This window comes from Hibiscus syriacus, unplaced genomic scaffold (assembly GCF_006381635.1).
Source record: "Hibiscus syriacus cultivar Baekdansim isolate YM2019G1 unplaced genomic scaffold, ASM638163v2 tig00111398_pilon, whole genome shotgun sequence".
Classification (NCBI taxonomy): Eukaryota; Viridiplantae; Streptophyta; class Magnoliopsida; order Malvales; family Malvaceae; genus Hibiscus; species Hibiscus syriacus.
The window spans coordinates 2351993-2368582 of NW_024063081.1; the positions used below are offsets into that span (position 1 = coordinate 2351993).

Below are 16590 nucleotides of genomic sequence, written 5' to 3' on the forward strand. Positions count from 1 at the left end.
CAAGGATGACACCGACGAACTCGGAACGATGCAACGAACACGATGGTACGGGAGGTGTCGTAAACGGATGACCCGATCGTCGTGAATCGATGAAAAACCAACTAAAACCGAGTTATTACCGACGATACTTCCGATTAAAATTAACGACGAACGAAGATGATTCACGACGAAAGGTTTGAGGAGTTTTGTTCCTCGGTTGACAACAAACACGATGGTGGTTTCAGCTCGTCGATTGGAGGTCGGACGACGAATAGATCGGAATTCAAAGAGGGGTTGATGAAGAGGAAAATCTGAAAAAATTTCCAGAAAACATACGGAGAGAGATTTATAATTCTCTCCAAAATAAAAGTGACTAAATCATAGGTTTAGCCATTGAATTTCCTATACTTCTTAAAACAGTCTGTCAACTTTGAAATCTTATAATTTAATCCCCAATTTCTTCTAAAAATACCAATTAAATTTACCAATTTATATTTTCTTAAATTTAACCCCTAAATTGAGATGTTACACAACTTGATTGTGAAGTACAACACATGCATAATTGATCACTAAATGGCATATCTTTATATTTAAGCTTCGTTATATTTCCAGGCACCCTCCTTTCGATTTTCCCATCCCGTCTTTTTTGGTGCTAACAGAAAACTCAATCATGGAATTTTCCAAAAGGAGTTCTTCAATATTAAAATAGATCGACATTTTGTTGATACTTTTTACTCTCATTTTTCTAATTTTAATCATATTTAAAAAAAAAGGGATATAAGCATAACTAAGGTGCACTGATTTATCCAAAAAAAAAGTGCACTGACGAAATAAATAAATAAATAAATTTATTTTAAAATAGAATCATAAATTTTCTCAAGCAATAAACTTGCATATTTCTTCTCTACACAAATTTATAATTTCATATTGAACCCTAAAAATTTGTTTCTTTTAATTCATGCTTGCTTTTTATACAAAAGGGAAAACACATTACCATTAAACCAACTTTGAAACAAATGAAATATATTCTAAAACCTATTAGACATTAAAAAAAATACAAAAATAGAGCAATAAAAATAGAATTTTACTAATAGTATCCTAAAATAATTTAGTTATTTGTCTGAATAAAATCAAATTAGAAACTGAAATCTTCTCAATGGTTTCTTACTTTCTTACCGTTTTTTGTTAATCATATTTGAACAGACATTACAATTAAAAGTTGTTTATAGGAAAGATCAAAGATTTAATTCTAAAGCCCAAAGCAAATGACAAAACAAAATGAATAACTGGACTCGCTATATACCATCTCTACTCTAAGCCATCTTACTCTAATTCGAACTTTTCAAGGAAAATTAAGAGTTCGTTTAACAAAACCCTAAACCACCGGAAACAAAGTTTCAATGCTAAACAGAATATGCTGATTGCATAAATCTATATTTTATCAAAGAAATGATTGTAAAAATGGCAGTTTATGTTTTGTAATAATCCAAACTAACAACAAACGGGAAATTATGTCTTTATATATAGAAAAATCCAAATGAAAAATATAACCTGAGTCTGTTAATAAAGGAACGCATATTATCTCTTGCATGCTATGTTGTAGACGTTTTTTTCTTTCGCATTGTCCAAAATGCAGCATAGTAGTGGTTCTGCAAAGAACATAATCAGAAAGTAAACATTTAGGATACTTCATATTTAACTATGCAAATAGCATTATCTGAGACAGCGCTAAGAGTAAAACTCGGGTTTAATGCATCTCGGTGTTTTTGATCGACATATAATTGACTGGCTAAAAGCACAGGCAAGCATAGGCAAACAAGCATTGTTGAGTAGTTTGATTATGAACATGAAAGCTTTGATGTTTCATTACAAGAAGATTATGACATTTATACCCGTTTTGATGGGAGATCTAAGAATTGCAAAAACACACACATATTAACATGGCGTCACTAAAGGAAGAGCACCATTTCCATTTAGATTTAATATAAAGCATGAAAGACATGGGAATTTACTAGAGAACCAAGGTTAAAAAACTTACTTGCATCATGGATCGGGGATTTGTAGTATAGGTTGTCTCAACGGTTTGCTCTTTCTGCAGTCATGAGAATGTTACAGTATCAATCATAGTTATTCCAAGACTTGGCCAAAAATAATCAGACAGAGATTTAAGGTTCAAATAAGAACAAAAAGGTGTGTACGAAAGTTACCTCTAACTCAAAACCATAATGAAAAGCAGTCTTCTTTACATCGTCCAAGCTCAATTCAAGTGACATCTCCTGAAAAGGAGAAAAAAGGGTAAGGGAGGAAGATAGAATAGTAGTGGTATAAACAGAGACATATGTGCTTACAAGCTTCTTGTGCTTGACTCGAAGAGACTCAAGTTTGGCTTAGTCATTGTCAAGCCAAGCTCGAGTTATTAAGTGAACCAAGTTTGAGTATCCAAATGTCCACAGCTTGAGTGGCTCACAAGCCTAATCATGCTTTTTTTTTATTGCAAACTTCTATTTTCATTAGTGATGACAAGTCTCAATTTTTGCTCATATTTGTGCACAAATAAAATAATCAAGTTTTAGACAGGGCAAGAGAATCAAGCTCATGTTTTAGTAGATAATTGAACCAATTGAACAAGCTCAAGTAGTTTGGTTTATCAAAAATCAAACTCAAGTCAGAATTTCGAATGTCAAGTCAACTTCAAATTCAAACTTCTTACTGCTTAGGTTTGGCTCAATTACACCCATAAAGCTGGGGTGAGTGGAGCAACATTAAGATCAATTGATCAACCAATTAGTTTGTTTTGGCATAGAAGTGTTCATAATACAACTTACATCTTCCTGACCGTACATGTCTGCAAAGTGATACAGTAGAGGTCCAAAGTTTATCCAAACCTACCATCAAACCAACTCAGAGCCATGTGAAAGATAAACTGAATAAAACTAAGGAAACTGAATGAGAGTTAAGGATAACTCACTCCACCCTCCTTCAAAATTCTGGATATAATTTCAATGTACTCAATGATGTTGTGTGCTGTGTCGATAAAGAAACAAGTCACAACAGCATCCCAGAATCCTGCAGACAACATAAATCCTCTCCATAAGGTTTTACAATCAGGTAAACATATACAGTACATCTAGTGTGAGTGTATGTATATACATGCACCACCAACTTTAAAAAATGCACTCCTAGTGTGGAACGTATTGTAGCCAACGCAAATACATCCATTCAAGGATTAGAAAATTCTGGATATAATTTCAATGTACTCAATGATGTTGTGTGCTGTGTCGATAAAGAAACAAGTCACAACAGCATCCCAGAATCCTGCAGACAACATAAATCCTCTCCATAAGGTTTTTTTTTTTTGATAGGAATGGCAGGCCTCGTTAAAACCCCCTTCATGATTAATGGAACATAAAGTGCTCCTTAATCAGCGGAAGGAGGGAAAGAGTGCCTTATAATTCATTAAAACGCATAAATTACATAATACTTAGGGAACAATCATATAGACTCCCTATACACACCAACCCATAGCTTAAAAATAACAGACCCAAACATAACCAAAAGACTTTAAAGCTAGCCAATACCAGCCTTTGCTAAGGCATCAGCCTCAACATTAGCTGACCTAGCAACCCATCTAATAATGCCTCCCAAACCTCTTAACTTAGTAACAATTTCGTTCACAAGGGCTACATATACATTGGGACATCTATCATAGTTCTTGATCTAGTCCACCGCAATTTTACTATCAGTTTCAACAATCAAGCGATCCTCAAACTGTTGCTGGATTGAAGCAAAGAAAAACAAACCCTTCTTAATTGCCATTAGTTCTATCAAAATGGGAGGACCCGGACCAGAAGCCTCTTGAAAAGAACCCACCACCGAGCCATTCTCCACTCTTAGAATTCCCCCAACTCCACTTTTTCTCCAATCTGCAGTAACAGCTGCATCCACATTCAACTTTATATAGCCCTTTGGAGGCTGAGTCCAGGCCTTAATTTTAATGACTGAAGATCTAGAATTTGCGCAACAATCCCCAAGCGAAGGATCACAAATAAGACAGTCCATTAGAATAGACGTCTACTTATAGACAGCTAAGAACCATGCAGCCAGCCGACATCTTGCCATAAAGAAAAGATCAGTCTGATCTAAACTCCCCTTATCAAACACAATCACATTCCTACATTTCCAGATTGTCCAAAACACCACTCCCGGAATGAAAGACCAAATTATAGAACTAGGCACCAAATCTCCCCAAGCTAACAAAAAACTTTTAGCATCAGCTTGTAAAACTGAACAAACTCCCCAAAATCTCAAAAAAATATTCCAAACAGACCACACGACCGAGCAAGTAAAAAATAAATGAGAAGAGGATTCATCCACCTTCTTACATAATGGACAAACAACATCAACAATTGCTGAAACTCCTCTCTTCTGTAATTCAAGTTTAACTGGCAACCTTTGATACACGACCTGCCACATGAAGATCTCCACTCTAGGAGGCACCAAACCCCTCCAAATGTGCTTCATCCAAAAAGAATCTGATGTCAAAACAGGACAGCAAGACTTCAAACACGAATTAACAGAAAAAATTCCTTCCCCATTCCCTCTCCAAACCATACCATCTGACATCTCATTATTTAGTGTGAAATTTTGGATAACATCCATTAACTCAGCAAACTGATCCAATTCCCAATCACTTAAATTCCTTCTCAATTGAATATGCCAAACCCAAACTGAAGACCGAAACTCCCCAAACTCATTAAGCTTCCCATTTTTGTTTATCGATAGAGCAAACAATCTTTGGAAAACCACTTTAAGAGGGACATCAAGCGCCCAACTATCAAACCAAAATCTGATACTCCCACCATTCCCCATCCTAACATTAAACAAACTTCGAAACTTAGTTCCAAATTGATCCTCATTGAAATGGTTCTTAACCATCGATTTCCAGATCCAAGAAGCATTAGTAGGTAGTTTTTCATTGAACGACAACAAACTAGAGTCCAAATTATATTTACTGCAGATTACCTTTTTCCACACTGAATCGCAGTCATTAGCAAACCTCCAACTCCATTTCCCAAGTAGAGCTCTATTCATAAAATTAAGATCCACAACACCAAGACCACCCACCCGTTTATCAGAGCAAACTGTCGACCAATTAACCCAATGAATTTTTTTTGCGTCAACCCCTCCTCCCCATAAAAATCTAGCCATGATAGCATTGAGTTTATCATATACCGAAACAGGAATCTTGAACAAGGACATATAGTAGGTTGGTAAAGCACACAAAACTGCCTTTAATAAAACCAATCTGCCTGCCATAGACATTTTCTTAGCCTTCCAATCTCCATAAGGTTTTACAATCAGGTAAACATATACAGTACATCTAGTGTGAGTGTATGTATATACATGCACCACCAACTTTAAAAAATGCACTCCTAGTGTGGAATGTATTGTAGCCAACGCAAATACATCCATTCAAGGATTAGTGAGAATGTTCCATCATTGGATGAGTTATTAATGAATAAGTGCCATACATTAAAACATTCTTATTCAATAGATAAAAATTGCAATATGCATAAAACAAGTGGACATAGGTAAAAGAAGTGCTAGTAGTTTTACTGATCTGGCTGGAATCATTATAGACTTCAACAAAATCCCCACCACACATAGAAAATCCTTCAGTAATCCCTGCACTGCCAGAAACCAGAAAAGCCAATGGCAATTGAGCAATGAAATTCACGCAAATATTACGAAACATAGACCATTAATTGAATCAAGATAATTTTTTTTTTATAGGAATGGAAGGCCTCGTTAAAAACCCCCTTCTTGATTAAAGGAACTTAGTGGTAAGCTCCTTAATCAGCGGAAGGAGGAAAAGAGTGCCTTAAAAACTTTATTGATAATATAATCTTACATAAGATTTAAACACTACACCACAATACATCCCATAAAACTTAACAACAATTTTCTAATAGACCTTCTCGCTGGACCAGAAAATCCAGTGACAGGTCCTTACAGTCAACCTATCCCTTTCTTAGCTAAGCTATCAGCCTCCCCATTGCTCGCTCTTGGAATCCACCTCACTGAATGAACCTTGCCATTTGAAAGAATCAAGATAATTTTTATAAGGCCATTTTCTATCACTAGAGTCTAGGAGTTCTATAAAGAATAAAAACTAAAAGAAAATTAACGATTGATAGTCATGGCAAAAAAGCTTCTCCTAAGCACCAAAGTTTACTCGGAAGGCATATTGCACAGAACATGTTCAAGACAAAGTAAAAAACATAAACCTGTAAAGCTTTCATAGAAACAATCAGTAGTTTAATACCTTGCTGGAAGAATATCTGGTATCGAAACAGGACGAAGTTGATCATTGTCTGAACGTGAATTGCAATTGCTGTGGATCCAAGGATATATTGTCCATTGTCCAGTTGTCTCAGTACTGGAAATGGAAAAGAACAAATACATTTTTATGCCCTTTGGAGAAAGATAGGATAGATGTAGCAGAATCTCCAACTGTATCAAGAAGTTCTAGTATGCATAGATGGAAAGTTCTTACCGATTAAGAATAAAACTTGAACATATCATCATGTAGTATGAAAATTCGTTTCCTTGACTTATGAAACCTGTTTTATAAAATAAGAAAACTTAAAAGACAATAGTAGTCTCCTTCAAGTCAAAGAAGTAACAGTTTGACATAAAATTCATACCAAGGCATGAAATCTCTAGGGCAAGCCGCCCAAGTCCAGCACCAGGAATTAAACATGCAGGAGGGCTGTACAACAAAATATATGGTTTTACTATACTAGTAAAACATAATACAATCAAATGCCACAAAACACAGTTACAGAAAAATATATGGATTTCTCATCAGTTGTTACACTCTTATACAAGCAGGAAGCTTGCTGTCTATAAGGAGCTACACCCAAAATTAACACAATATTAATGGTTTGCTAGACTCAGAGGGAAAATGCATATTCATACCAAAATTGAAAATAATGCTATCACCGTATCACCACAATCATTAGACAGGAAAGAAGCATGAATTTTCGCAATGTATGAAAAGACAAAGTCCAAAGTAAAAAATTAAAGATTTGTACCTCTCTTTGGACCGATTGGGAAATAGAGCATCAAGTTCTTCAAGAATGGGCTTATAGCACTGATCACGTTCTTTCATTCCCTGTAAAAAAGTAATAATTCTACATGTACCAAAAGAGCCATACAAGAAGGAACTTATACAAGTTTGCACTGAACCATCCAAAGCGACTCCATACTTGAAAATCAATTAAAATAACATATAAGCAATACCTCTGCTGCCCAGTCTCGAACTATATTTCTTATTATGCAACGGACCTGAAGAAATAAAAGTAGACATGAACTATGGCACTTTTTTGCATAAATACAGTAAGTTTAAACAACTAAACATACTTCATGTCAAAAATTCCAAACCAAATTTCTAACTATGGAAGCAAAGTGCAAGTTAGAATAAGTCTATCTTAAATAACCTTAGCACAATGTTTTAAGAGATAAAACAAAAGGATGTACTAGTGGCTGCATACAAATTCTTAGGACTGACAGTTCAATTCAACACACTTAACAGCAAGAACACCAACAAACCTTATCAACATCAGCCAGTGGAACATTCAACTGCAATGATGGATTCAACCAGTCATGTGGAGATGAAAACATCTGAATTTAAAAGAAGATACACAGTGATAGTTAGGATAGAATGGCAAAGAAAATAGTTTGAATATCACACTTAAAAAATTAGAGGCATTGATGTCAAAGAAAGTGCATGAAATGTTTGTTTCTAAATTAGCCAATACAAGAACTTGAAGGAAGTCAAATATCAATCTTTTCTTTATCTTCTTCAAATAGAGAAAATAACTTGAGTGACTGAAAATGCCTTATAATATATGATTTTAACCAACTTTTTTTGGATTTGCAAAAATAACCAACGAATTCGCAACACAGTTTTCGAATTCGCAACGAAAATTTACATTTTGCAACACGAATTTGCCAAATTTGCAACTCAGTTTTCAAATTCGCAACTCGAATTTGCCAATTTTGCAACTCAATTTTCGAATTCGTAACTTGAATATGGATTTCGCAACTCGAAAATCGAATTCGCAACTCGAAATTCAAATTCACTACTCGAAACTCAAATTCGCAACTCGAAATTAAAATTCACAACTCGAAAATTGAATTCGCAACTCGAATTTCATTTGTGTTGCGAATTCGGAAACTGTGTTGCGAAATTGGCTTTCGTGTTGCGAATTTGAAATTGAGTTGCGAATTCGTTGGCTATTTTTGCAAATCCAAAAAAAGTTGGTTAAAATCGTATATTATAAGGCATTTTGGGTCACTCAAGTTATTTTCTCCTTCAAATACAACAACATTGCATAATCACTTGTTCCGGAAATTTCCAACCAACATCGGCAAAAACACAAGAGAATGATAGGAAATAGCATTAAAAAAAAGATAAAGATATCTTTTCATAAGATGCCAATGCAGCCCATACAACTCTCATATATCTAGCCTCAACTTGTGTCCAAATGGTAGTTAAGAAATTCTATTTTATTCAATATTTATGTCCCTCTAGAAAGGGAAACTTCCTAAATGTCCAAAGTTGTGTCAGTATGAGTACTTGTATGCATTGAATGAATACATTTTGATCAAACAGACAGTAACTATTACAGACAAGAACTAGTTCTCCAAGTTTATACAGACATCTTGGAACATAAGAATAAAAAAGAGAGGAGAGGGATGTAGATAGAAAAACAACATAAGTCTCCCTAGTCCTAAATAACATAGAAATATATAACTATAAAAATTAGGGTAAAACAATATTTTTTTTTCTTGTTCTGGGGTAGGGGGAGAGAGATAAAATCCTACAGTTAGAATAGGGAATTGTACACCAAATATTTGGGCCAAATGCAGGGTTGCAGAATGAAATTATGGTATATCAAAAGACTCCACCCCTAATTTTCTTATTTATTTGGTAAAATTACCACACCTAATTTACTAACTTGCGATATCTTTAAGCACATTTTACAAATGCAAAACTAAATTTTCATCATGACAACATCCAACATCTCATTTTTCTTGGCTTAAGATAAACAGCATGTAAAGAATAAAAAAGTATTACATTCCCATTGCAATCGATGACATCATTTCCACAACTCGCAGATATGTCTTTGTAATTTCCCACTTCTCCAGCACTGCTTCCAGAGATGGGCACATGTTGATGTTCACTTTGCACCTCCTGCAGCTATCTACAAAAGTCAAATTTCTAAATGAAAAAAAAATAAATCAAGAACCAATCCAGTGGTGGAATTTTGATACTTATTATACAATAAATTATATTTCAAAAGGGCCCTGTGAATGGTCACCTGTGCTGTTGGATTGCTCATTACACAGCTTCTTTCCTGAGAACACACTTGAGCATGGTTGGAACAACACATTCTTCCACTGGTTGATGCAGAACAGCAAGAGGATGCATTTCTCTCCTCAGAGTGGCAATGTTCATGTTCAATGTTTTCTAGGTGTGGATCCTCACAACCATCCACATCCTGGCTCATATCTAAAGGAGGTTCAAATGCCTACAGAACAATATAGCACTTTGAGTATGTTCTCTTCGAAATTACCTCACCTCTTCAGAGTGTAAAATAGTGGAGAAAATGCACTCTGGCGCACCTGAAGCATGGAAAATATGAAATACGAATTCATAGAAATACACCTGCACCAATAAATGTGAGAAATTATAATTTTTCAACATCAAGAAAAGATTTTAATTGAGATACACCATGCAAAAACTAGTTTCCCTGACAGGTTAAGTAGGAATATAGTTCTTGTGCTCATGCAAATTGTTTAAAAGAAGTGAATCTAGTTTTTGTACTTTCACAAAAGTTTCAGTTAGGTCAAACATAAGTCTCAAGTCAAGATTTAGCAACTGTTCTCAATTAAGGACACATACACTGAAACCAGATATTAAACCGCAAAAAGAGCAAGTAAATAGAAATTTACCTTCTTAGATTTTGGAACTTTAAAGGATAGTGGGGCAACAAAGCCTGGAAAGTACAAAATAAATTGAGGAAGTAATATAACAATGATAAGAAAGGTAACCATTTAAGAGCAGAACAATTTTGCACAAAAAGCTCCAATTCTACTGAAGATTTTGCAGCATCATTTTAGATAAGGCCAGTACAGTTCCAAGCAATGATACAAGTAAAGTATGATGAAGTAAATAGCAAATCATACAGTTGGAATATTGAGACAGACAAATTGACATTATTCTCCATAAGCATGCCTGGGTATTTTCTTACTCCAATTAAGCAGATCACTCAAACATTTCCTTTTCTCCTTATTGCTTTCACCCCTTCTTTTTTTTAGATTTGGCATACAAAAATACCTTTGCATCCACCCTTGGCAACAGCAGCAACTAAGACAACAGCTGAGTTCCCTTTGCTTCATAGCAATAAGGAGGCACATTCTCTCAAAGCATGTAATTATGAATGTCTCAGTTATGGTTAATGTTACACCAAGCTGTCTTGAGCACTTTTTTTCAGATTCTGGAGTCTGAAATATGGAAGCATATATGTTTCGTAATGGAAAATTCATTTAGTCATTGCTACACTTTCCTAACTGTGAAGCACACCAGAAAAGAATTTAACAAAATTTCCCTCTATAGTTTGCTTTAGACTCAAAGGAAAGGGTTTCGCCACCTTAACAACTAAAAGACCCAATCTTCGTATTGAGCAAAATAAGGTCTAAATTCATATTGCTCTCTCTCCAAATATATTAGCTAATCATCATAATGAACATGGTCTCGAGCATGTTATAATAGTAAAATATAAATAGCCAAAGTATATGAATATCTAGGGTTCTGCTGCAAAAAAGAAATTTTAACAATTAATCAAGGAGAGAGCACCTTGTGAGCAGGTTGAAGCTTCTTAAACGATCTTTCATATCTTCTGACATCCTCCTCTGCAGCCTCTGGATAACTGCATACATTATCCATGCAAGAAAGTAAAAATACCATTCATAAATGAAAGGTTGGCACTTGTCATATAAGGTTAGAAAATGTCATTGCTAAAGATCATTACTAGGTGAAGCAATATGGAATAATCAAACCCACTTTGTCTTTTAAGGTTAGATCATCCTTCTAACACTTGCTCTAGCTTCGGAAATGAGAGATACATATGCATTTAAGATATAAAAGCACAGAATATTTTTAAAAAATCAAAAGCTCTTTTTGAATAGAAAATAGAATCTGTCATTGATTTTACATTTTAAGACTTTTACTCTATGCATTGGCGGTGCGCATCAAAACAATTATATTTGAATGAGCAAACCAAAAACATCTCGTCCTCACCTTCACTTCAAGCTCTTTAATTACCGAAAGTTAGTCCACATACATTCTAATTATTTTTAGTTTAAACTAAAATAAAAATAAAAAATAGTTTATATATCGGATCAGATTATATTTAACTGTAGTGGAACAGTAGCCGAAATTATTAAAAAAAACTAAAAATAATATGCCTACTCTTTCCTCTTGAAAATAAATTTAACCTACTCAAATTGATGGAGAGATCCCGCGAGACAAAACATACAAACAAAAATTACAGTGATAGTATAACGGAGAAACGTACTTGAGGTAGGCACTGATAATACGGCGAAGGGATTTGACTTCAAGAGCTTCTTCAAGCTTCCTTTGACGACGTCGTTCCTCGTCTTCTTCAATCTCCCCGGACATTTTCTCCTTTTCGCTCTAGTCGTTTCTCTTTGCACTTTCCTTTTTCTGACTGATCGTAAAAGTGAAATGAAAAGGAAAAGAATGCCTCCTTTTCAGAATAAAGCCCTAAAGCGTACTGTAAGCTTACGACTGTTATTGTTCCAGTTAGTGATTCCCCCCCCCCCCCTCCTCTTTTTACCTAGATAAGATATTTTTTCCCATTGTATGATGTATCTAGATAAGATTTTTTTTAGAAAAATAAAATATTTGTTTAATTTTCCTTTTTTTATAAAATATGAAACTCACAAAAATATATATTAGAAAAATTCTATAATGTTCAGTTAACAATGAGTATTATTAAATTAATTTATAAAATATTAAATTATAAAATACTAAACATATAATTATAAATTAATTTAAAATCTAAATGTAATTTAATTAAAATACAATATTTATAAAACAATAATTTTTATAATCTTATTTTAATTATAATTAGATCACATATTAATTTAAGAAATTTATAAAACTAATTTATTTTCATAGCTTTGAAGTTCTTACCGTTGCCATCATCACCGTCGCTGCAACGACTTCAAAATTATAAAAATAAATTAGAGTTTACAAATTTCTCAAATTAATATATGATCTAATTATAATTAAAATAAGATTATAAAAATTAATGTTTTATAAATATTGTATTTTAATTAAATTATATTTAGATTTTTAAGTAATTTATAATTATATGTTTAATATTTTATAATTTAACGTTTTATAAATTAATTTAATAATCCTCATTATTAACCATGCTCATCCGTATTCGTCGAGTGTGAAAACATCACCCTATCTTTTACTATTGATTTTTAAGATGATGATGTAACTGGGTAAGCATCTTTAAAATTACTCCATGCAGTATATTTGATTAATTGATTTATCGATTTAGATAAAAAATTATTAGACATTTTTTTTATTAAAATATCTTATTTTTATGTCATGGATTCCTAAATCAATTTTTAACCTCATAAATGTTTTAAATTTTATTGTATTTTTAATATTTTTTTAATCTTCAAAGTATGTAATTTGAATTTTTAAATTATATGTTTGGATTATGTATTACGAGTTTTTATGTTTTATATTTTTAATATAATTTTTTAAAAATAATAATTTAAAGTAAAAAAAGTGGATATCATGACATAAAATATGAGTATTCAAATTTTACGAATATTCGATTTACATATAAAATCATTGATGTTCTTAAAGATCATTAGTTTGAGCACTAACGACGGTAAGTGTGATTGAACGTTCATTATTAAATAATTAAAATATTTAAAACATATACTATTTTATAATCACTTTAACTTAATAGAAAAAATCATGAGCCTAGACATATACTAACTTTTTTATACTCAGGAAATTGAGTACTAACTTTTTTATACTAAAAAAATTGAGTACCTGATACCTTAGGTACACAAATATGCGAATATCCAATAAAGAACACCCCAATAATTGATAAATAATTTATTTATTACAACGACCAAATTCGACTCGGTTTGAAAATTTGTGAGTCTAAAATTTTTAAACTCGACTCGAACTCAAAATAATGGTTTGAAGCTCGAAAAAGCTTGAAATAAAAAAAAAATCTTAAACTTAAATCGGTTGAAGCTCCAGCTCAAACTCGAACCTAAATCTTAAGTACATAAAAGCCTTATATTACATTTTTAATAAATAAACACATAAATGTTAATATTATTATAAATTTATTATTTTAAAATAAAATTTTAATATATTATTTTTTCGAGTTGCTCGTAAACTTTTCAAGTCAAGTGTCAAATAGCTTGTTTCAACTCGAAGAACTCGAGTGGAGTATTTATCGAGCTTTGACCGATTCGATCTCAAGTAGCTCACGATCTATCTCGTCTCATTTACAACTATAGTTTCTTCTATCTCATCTCATCTATACTAAATCCACGGTAAAGAAGCCAGTTGCAAAATCACTACTAAACATTAGGGGTGAGTGTTCAATCGGGTTGAGTCGAGTTAAATTTTTTTGAGTTATTCGAGTTGATGAATCTTATTTTATAACTCAAATTTGATTTGAAATTTTTTTCGAGTCGAGTTGTTCTGATTTATGTTTAAATTTAATTGAAAATATTTATAATATTATGACACTGTTTGATTTCAATCTAAACATTTTTCTATAATCATATACAGTACATATATATTTTCTTCATGTTTTTTTTCATATGTGATATATATCATATAGAATCGAAGAACTCGACTAAAACTTGAAAATTAATCTACTAATTATTGGTAATGCTCAATCTCACATAGATTGAGAAATACAATTCGGAATGGGCATTTAAGACCTGCATTCTTCACACCCTTTTTCAATGATAAAGAATAAGGGAGACTCTGACACACCGCCACGTCCGTCTTGTGGTAGAGTATATTTTTAGAGAAAATATTGAAACCTTACTTTATTATTATGAACTACTTGATGGCTCTAATCGATTTCGATTACTCTGATCCTCATGAATTTCTTGGTGATCCTCTGACTTCCAAATAATATCATATTTATCAACTATCACCTCCAACTCAATAATAATAACAATCTTGCATGCATGGAATTGAAAATAAGGTCAAGAAGACAAGTAACACTATAAGCTACACACATATCTTTCGTATTTTCTCTAAGTCGATCAGTCAGTTAAAGTGTGACATCACTTTAGTATTATATCACACCTAATAATAACAATTAACGGTGAATAATCGATTTATTATAAATTAATATCTATAATAATCAAATTATTAATTTTAAAACATTAGTAAAAAAAACTTATTCTAACAGATATGATCATTTATATAATTTATCCTCAAAATTAATATCAAATGAACTCCTTATATTAGTTTAATCATATATATATATATTTATATTAAAATATTAAAAATGACGTGCGTACGAAATGACACGTTAAAGCATCAATATTACAACGTCATTATGAATGAAAAAAATTATTACAAATTTAAAAATATAATACTACCAAAATCTATTTCCGGGTAAAGAACTTGACTAAGGAAAAAACGTGTCGATAAAAAGATGTGAATGTAAACAATTTTCTCAAACGTCTCTAAGAACTCTGTGGGAGCAATCGACTCTCTACTTTTTAAAAAAAAAAATTGAAGATGGGATAATGTGTGAGTGGAGGCGAATGTTAAGCTTTTTAACTCAATTTTTATGCCATACATTATTGTTTTTGAAAAAACATACAAAGGTTCTAAGAGTGAACAGAAACATGTACCACTCTCACCTCTATTTTAAGACCGATTACCTGTTTTGGGGGCTGTATACACTCTTGACTCGCTTCACGGTATACGATATTCCATTGAAAAGCATTTTATATTTTGATAAAATGGGAAGTGAATCAAGAAAAACATTCCTTCCCCTCGATCCAATGAGCTTCACAAACGAGTCCAAAGCAGTGGTTGATTTCATTGCCGATTACTATGAAAATGTTGAGAAATACCCAGTTCGGAGCAACGTCGAGCCTGGTTATTTGTCCACCATGCTGCCTGAGTTACCACCTTATTGCCCCGAGTCACTCAAGGATATACTCAAAAATGTCAATGATTGTATCATTCCGGGCCTCACTCTTTGGCAAAGTCCAAACTTCTTCGCCTACTTCCAAGCAACTGCTAGCACTGCTGGCTTTCTTGGGGAAATGCTTTGCTCCGATTTTAATGTTGTTGGTTTCAATTGGATTTCATCGCCGGCAGCGACCGAGCTCAAATCGATTGTGTTGGATTGGATGGGGATGTTGGTTAAGCTACCGTCTTCGTTTTTGTTTGCTGGAACCGGTGGTGGAGTCTTGCATGGCAGTACATGTGAGGCTGCTGTCTGCGTTTTGGCCGCTGCAAGAGAGAGCTTTGAACGAGCTTGGTGGGTGGGAACATGTAACAAAGTTAGTCATTTATGCGTCGGATCAAACGCATTTCACTTTCCAAAAAGCTGCACAATCAGTAGGCATACCCCCATCGAATTTTCGTTTGATCGAAACATTGTTTTCGACCCAGTTTTCAATGTCGCCCTAAAAAGTTCGTATCGCCATTGAAGATGATATGAAATCAGGTTTAGTGCCATTATTTTTATGTGCAACCGTTGGGACAACACCCACCGGAGCTGTCGATCCTATTGCAGAGTTAGGCGAAGTTGCCTTGAAGTACAAACTTTGGCTTCACGTTGACTCAGCATACGCAGGGAGTGCCTGCATTTGCCCTGAGCTCCGCCATTATCTTGATGGAGTAGAGCTTGCTAACTCCATCAGCATGAACCCACATAAATGGTTTCTCACAAACATGGATGCTGTTGTTTGTGGATCAAGGAACCAAAGTTGTTATCCGGCTCATTGTCAAGTGACCCTGAAATTCTAAGAAACAGGGCAAGTAAATCCAAGTGGTGGATTACAAATATTGGCAGATCCCATTGAGTAGACGATTCAGGGCTTTGAAGCTTTGGATTGTGATCCGTAAACACGCTCTGGCTAACCTGATGTACCACATTCAAAGCGATATCGCCATGGCTAAATGCTTCGAAGCACTTGTGAGGAAAGATGAGAGGTTCGAGGTCATAGTGCCGAGAAAGTTTGCATTGGTTTGCTTCAGGTTGAAGCCCAAGATGAAGGAGGATGAATGGAACTGGAAATTGGAGGCCATAAATTCAAGTGGGAGAGCTTTCGTGAGTCACGCAGTGGTGGGTGGAATTTATGTAATTCGATGCGCTATTGGAGCAACTCTGCCTCAAGAACACCATGTGGTTAACTTGTGGAAACTCATCCAGGAAAAAGCTCAAAGTTTATTAACGGAAAACTAATTTTGGTCTAATAATTCTT

General features: G+C 33.7%; 1 protein-coding gene and 1 pseudogene across 1 annotated transcript; one reads left to right on the forward strand and one right to left on the reverse strand.

The window, feature by feature from the left end:
• Positions 1–1383: 1383 nt before the first annotated feature.
• LOC120161266 (carnosine N-methyltransferase-like) lies at positions 1384–11863 on the reverse strand. The gene is made up of 18 exons (XM_039171539.1): positions 11628–11863; positions 10907–10979; positions 10003–10046; positions 9673–9715; positions 9369–9578; positions 9125–9241; positions 7594–7665; positions 7285–7329; positions 7077–7156; positions 6687–6751; positions 6536–6602; positions 6305–6418; positions 5596–5669; positions 2948–3045; positions 2805–2864; positions 2187–2255; positions 2018–2071; positions 1384–1628 (listed from the first exon to the last, which is right to left on the reverse strand). Exons 1-18 carry the CDS (start codon positions 11729–11731, stop codon positions 1572–1574), a joined length of 1446 nt encoding a protein of 481 aa, XP_039027470.1. The 5' UTR covers positions 11732–11863; the 3' UTR covers positions 1384–1571.
• Positions 11864–15067: 3204 nt separating this feature from the next.
• On the forward strand, positions 15068–16571 carry LOC120161128 (annotated as a pseudogene).
• The last annotated feature ends 19 nt before the right edge of the window (positions 16572–16590 follow it).